General features: G+C 58.9%; 1 protein-coding gene across 2 annotated transcripts in view; it reads right to left on the bottom strand.

The window, feature by feature from the left end:
* Positions 1 to 432: 432 nt before the first annotated feature.
* Positions 433 to 5536, bottom strand: part of PSD (pleckstrin and Sec7 domain containing) — a 117333-nt gene continuing 112229 nt past the window's right edge. For both annotated transcript variants that reach the window (XM_050960138.1, XM_050960137.1), the window contains 4 exons: positions 4697 to 4854; positions 4047 to 4191; positions 3035 to 3178; positions 433 to 2441 (listed from right to left, as the gene is read on the bottom strand). In XM_050960138.1, coding sequence (XP_050816095.1) covers positions 2202 to 2441; positions 3035 to 3178; positions 4047 to 4191; positions 4697 to 4854 — 687 coding nt within the window. In that variant the 3' untranslated portion in view covers positions 433 to 2201. The remainder of the gene's footprint in view (positions 2442 to 3034; positions 3179 to 4046; positions 4192 to 4696; positions 4855 to 5536) is intronic.

Genomic DNA, 5536 nt, shown 5'->3' with positions numbered 1-5536 from the left:
TGTTTGCACTGTGTCTCCAGTGTCCTGCTGAGAGCACCCTACCCAACTGCAGAGGTGTTCTGAGCACTGGGAGCTAGGGGCTGCGTGCTGCTAGGGTCACATCAGCCCTACCTGTGTCCTTTGGCCTCGCCCCTTCTTTTAAGCATAGTTCTCTGCTCCTGCCACTGATTCACTGTCAGCCTGGTTGAGTCACTTTGCCCCTGCCTCGGTTTCTCCACTGGTTGTGGAGATAAGGGCCTTCCCATGGCCTGCCTGCACCATCACAGCATGGCGGGGAGAGGCAGTGGCCCTGTACCACTCCTGCCACTGACCTGTGACCCAGGCCCAGTCACAGTGCTGCTCTGCATGAGGCAGGATTGAGAACTTGTCTGACAGGGAGCCCTTGGCTCAGTGCTCCTAGCGCAGGGGAAGAACTGACTCCAGCCCAGCAGCTTAAGGGCAGGTTTTACTTCAGTAACTGATGGAAGAAGCTGTACAAAGATTTTTTGCAATAGACTCGAAAGAGCAGAATAAAAAGAGAGAGACATTCGCAGTCGGGGCGGAGGGCAGCAGCTGTCCTGTTGCCATTGACCAAGGTCCCTGGGTAGGTGCAGTCCTGTTAGCTCCTGGATTGCCTGCTGGCTGAACCTGCACCCTTGTGCTATGGCTCAGCCCTGAGCTGCAGTTGACCATGCACTGATCTAGCCCCCTGCTGGGGACAGGATCCCCTTTGCCCCCAGCCCCAGGCATGATGCTGGGATGGTCAGCTGCAGCCTGGGCCATGAATGTAGCAGGTGAGCTCTTCGGCTAGAGCTCATGCTGCTCCCCTCATGGGAGAGGAACCTCCAGTAACCAAAACAAGCTGGGGGAAAAGCTCCTCTTAGCTCTGGCTTGGTTCCTAGGCTGTCCTGGCCCTTCCCTTGCTATTCTTCCAGGGGTCAGGGATGGCCAAGGCCCTTTAATGCTGGAAAAAGCTTGTGAGAGGGAGGGCCTGGGTGTGCTGTTCAGGGGCACCAGCTCCAGAGCTGCAGCCTCTGAGCCCTTTCACATGAGAGGTAGAGGAGGCAGGACTGGCATAGTCCCTCCCTGGCAGAGGAGCCTTCAGGTGAAGTGGCCAGCAGGCACAGGTTGAATTCCAGCTTTCAAAATAACCCTGCTCTTCCCCCCCGACCCTCGCCATGCCCCGAGCTTGTCCAGCTAGGGAATGGGGAAAGCCACCCGTGTCACTTGTCCACAGTGATCTGCACTACGATGAGCCGAAGGGGCACTGTGTGCTCATGAGACACACCCTGGCCCCTCGTTATGGCTTCATGGCTGAGCCAGGGCTTCCTTAGCATCCTCCTTCCCTGCACCTTACTGCTGCAGCCAGGGCTGGAATGCTAGACTTGGCTGGTGGTTGTTTCCTGTGCCCCAGGGCAACACCACCTCAGCGTGGGAGGGCAGGAGCCAGCTGTTGCCTAAGGGGCACAAGCCAATCCAGTGTTTTGAGTGGGGCTGTGCAGAACTAGCCAGCTCCTCTGCAACATAGAAAACTAGTGCTAGGCTAGCGGCTGCGGATGGGGCTGGGCCTCTGCTCCCCGCAGTCACAAAAAAACCTGCAGCAGCTCTAGGAAACAAATGCCTTGGAGGGAAAAGCCTCCTTTAAGTCAGCTCAGTCAGGTACTAAAAAGTGCAAAACTGTATCACAAAAACGTTCAAAACCGTAAGAAACCAGCAGATGGGAGGGTGGCATCACAGGAGCAGCCAGGGCTCTGCCCATCTGGCGGCTTTAAAGGAACTGGCCCCTGGGTGGCCAGGGCTGCGGTGATGCTGTATAAAAGGGCCCCCTTGGGTTGTCTCCCCGAGTCTGTCTGTCCTGGGAGCCATGGGCCCTGAGCAGGAGAGAGCGCTGCTTTGCTTTTTACACTGAAGAATTTAGCTCAGTGGTTGGTTTTTGGTTATTCCCCCCCCCCCACCCCCTCAGGAAACCTGCACCCAGTTCCCAGGGAATTTGGAGGGGGGGTAAGTCTTGTAGTGTGAGCCCCGTGGGCAGGGGCTGGAGACGGCACTGCACAGCATCTGTATCCAGTGGTGTCGGTGGAGGGCTCTGGTTCCATGCTGAGCTGGCATGGGCTGGTGCTGGTGGCTGGGTGAGAGCTGTCAGCCCCATGGCTTGTGCCCATGAAGGAGGAAGTCATGCAGATTCTTGGTGGCAGGGGCCCGGCTGGGAAGGAGCTGTCCCTCTAGGATTTCTGCAAGTTGCTGGTGGGCTGGCGGCTGCTGCGCTCCGAGATGTTGCGCTTGACCTTGGTGCCTGTGCTAGGTGGCTCCAGGTTGAGGGAGGGGCTGGAGCGGGATTTTTTGAGGCTGTCCTCCTCGCTGATGGCTGCATCGAACAGCGTGGCCTCGAAGGCCGCCAGGTCCTCGGAGCCGGCTTTCAGCTTGGCACGCAGCAGCATGGCATAGGTGCCGTAGCGTGTTTTCTGCAGGCAAGCAGAGGAGAGTGGGTGAGAGGCAATGAGTGCAGCCTCACTGCTGGGACCTGGAGTTGGCTCTCTGCCTCAGTGGGCAAAGCAGCCAGGTGCTTCTCATCAGCATTTCATACTGGCCTGAAAATGCAGCTGGGTTTGCACTGCGCCCCTGCTGCTGCCTCACTGATCTCGGGGGGAGGGAGGGAGGAGAAGGAGCTGGGTGCCAGCAATAGGTGCCTATGAGTCTTAGTGTTGCTTGTGCTGAGCCAATTCTCCCCCTTTGTGGGGACTGGAAGCTGGGGCAGGGAGTGGCGGGGGCGGGACTGAGGTGTTTGGATGGTGCGAGCTGGCAGGTGGGTTTGTGGGCAGGGAAGGGAGGAGGGCTCTGAAGCAGCCCCATGGCATGTTCCCTGTTCTTACTGAGCTGTTCCCATTGCTCAGCCTGTTGGTTCCCCCAGGCAGTGAGATGTCTCAGCAGCCCCTGAGCAGCGACTGGGGGTGCTGATGAGCTGGCTGGAGTGGGGATGGTAGGCAGAGCCAGGGAGCGGGGCCACTGCCAGTGGAAGGGCAGAGGGCTCCCCCCAGCAGGTGGGTGCCCAGCTCACCTCGAACTCCAGGTACTCCTCCTTCTGCTTCAGTTCCTCGTACTCCTTGCCCTTCACCTTCTTCTCAGGCAGCGAGGAGCGATGCTCCACCAGCTCTGCCGACATGGCCTTGAACTTGGACTCCTGGCACTTCATCTGCTCCTCCTGGGGCCCAGCAGGACTGTGTTAGTGGCCGTTCCCGAGCAGGCCCTGCTCGCAGCACCCACCCACCCACGCCCTGCTGGGGGAGCCCTGGCCACACCCCACTGCGCTCTTGCCCAGGACTTCAGCTGGGCACTGTACCACTTGGCTGTGGTGACTGGCATGCTGGATTAGCCTAAGGGCCCAGTGAGGCCCAGATCCTGTCTCTGAGCGTCTGGTAGCAGAACCCCTGCAGGGGGCACTTAGGGGATAACCTGCCCCAGGAAATGCTTCGCCCAACCCCCACCAGTCCAGTTCCTGCCATGAAGGCTTATGTCCCTTCCAAAATTAGGTTCTTTTACTAGCCTGGGACTGGGCTGAATTTCCCACCTTTTGATTTCATTCAGTGTCCCTTGTTTGCGTGCTATGAGCCAGGCGGAGCAGAAACTCCTGCTCTACCTGCGCTGGACCGAGTCAGGATCCCTGCAGCCCTCTCTCCTAAGGCCACAATCCCGCGCTTTCCCTCCGAGAGCAGCCAGGCCCTTGCTCTTTCTCTGAGCCCCTCCTGTTCCCTGCTGGAGACTGCACAGTTGCTCTGCGGTGTGGCATTATCTGTACAAAGAGGCCCAGGCTTTGAGCACAGCAGTGCGCTGAGCAGAGGTCTGCACTGAGCTGTCCCCAGGCACAGCCCGGTCCCTTTCCCGAGCTGACAGTTAATTTGCACAGCTGCTCCAACTTACTCCCTTCTACCTTACCCCTCCATGGTGCACTGTTTGGCATGGCAATGTTGAATTTCTCCTGCTGTTGTGTGTTGGCCCCTCTTCAGTGCCTCCTTAGTGCTGCTCCTGCAGCCCCCATCCCTAACACAGTGAGCTGGCTTGTGCCCTGTTACCTGGGACAGTCGGGTGGTAGAGCTGGGCAGCAAGGGTCGTCTGAACTTCTTCTGGGACCCGATGGCTGCGGGGAACTGGGGAGCAGAGAACATGGCTGCCACCACGTTGATGCGTGTGATCCAGGAGTGCATCTGTTCTGTATTCCTGTTGGGGAAATGCCAAAGCACTGAGCCATGGGCCCAAAGCTGCATCCTCCCTACCCGCCCCCCTCCAGGGATGGTGCTAGCCCCAAGGCTGGAGCCCTGGGAACAGAGCAAGTGCCCTACCGGAACAGGCCCAATGGGCCTCCTAGGCCAGCATCTGCCCATGGACCATGGTAGTGGCAGCTGGTGCATCTAACCCCAGCTAGCAGCTGGCTTCTATTGATGCGAGCGTGCTGGCCAAGTGGCAGGGGCACTCCCTACAGTGCGGTGGTGAGGGGGGGCCTGGCAAAGGAGTGCTCTCCTCACTTCGCCAGTTCTTCCAGGAGAAGCAGTCATGGGACTGAAAAGCGGAATGCTGCCCTCGGCCCCACAGGCCCACTCCCAGCCTTGGGGGTGGTGCTAGATGGGTAACGCTCGCTCAGTGCGATGTCTGTAGCTGATGCCCCTCAGCACCGTCTGCCTGGCCTGTGCAGCCAGAAGCTCCCGCTGTGGCCCGGGTTACTCACTGGGCCTGGAACAGAAAAACCCGCCACTCGGCTGTCCTGAGGTAGAAGACGTTCGGTCTCTTGCTGTAGTCGGATGCTCGTGTGGCAAGCGCGTGGTGGATGCTGATGGCGTTCTTCAGCTCCTCCTCTGCCAGGGGCTTCCCAGGCTTATATTCCTCCTGTAAGGCCAGGCTCTGGTTACAAATGAGTCCTGCTCCTCACAGCTTGTCTGGGTGCCGGGGTCCTGCTCTAGCAGGATGCGGGGAGCTACAGTGGCCCTTGCCACTCCTTCTAGGAGCTCACCAGCACCAGCCGCAACAGTGCTAGGGCATCAAGACTGCTCCCAGGGCCTACATTTGGTGCATAGCAACCTGCCATGAGCTGGCTGTGTCCGTATGTTCCCCTGGGGGAGGACTGCATGTATGACTGGCCTATGGGAGTCCATTCCTTATGCTGCTAGCCCAGTGCAGGGGCACTACTGCTGCAAGCAAACGCTGCAGTCTCAGGCAGGAGGCCAGCTTGGAGGCTGGCATGTCACTCCTCCACCAGGACCCTGCTGTAACACAGTCCTATTCTGCAAGGGTCATAGCGCTAACACCTTCCTTGAAGCAGCAGCGCTGCTGCCTTGGCAGGGGATGGCTCACTCTGCCCTGGGCCAAAGGCTCACAGCTAGTGCCTGGTGTCATGGTGCTTAAATGGATGCTATCTCTAGACAGCAGCAAGGATCCTTCCAACCGATCTGTCTATCACTGCACCAGGGTCCCACGCAGGGCCAGCGCTTCCATTTAGGTGACCTAGGCAGTCGCTTAGGGTGCTAGGATTTGGGGGGGGGTGGCATTTTGCCACCCTTGGTGGCAATTC

The sequence above is a fragment of the Gopherus flavomarginatus genome, chromosome 6 (assembly GCF_025201925.1).
Source record: "Gopherus flavomarginatus isolate rGopFla2 chromosome 6, rGopFla2.mat.asm, whole genome shotgun sequence".
NCBI lineage: Eukaryota > Metazoa > Chordata > Testudines > Testudinidae > Gopherus > Gopherus flavomarginatus.
Note: the sequence above shows the minus strand (reverse complement) of the source record. Positions and strands in the feature narration are given on the sequence as shown.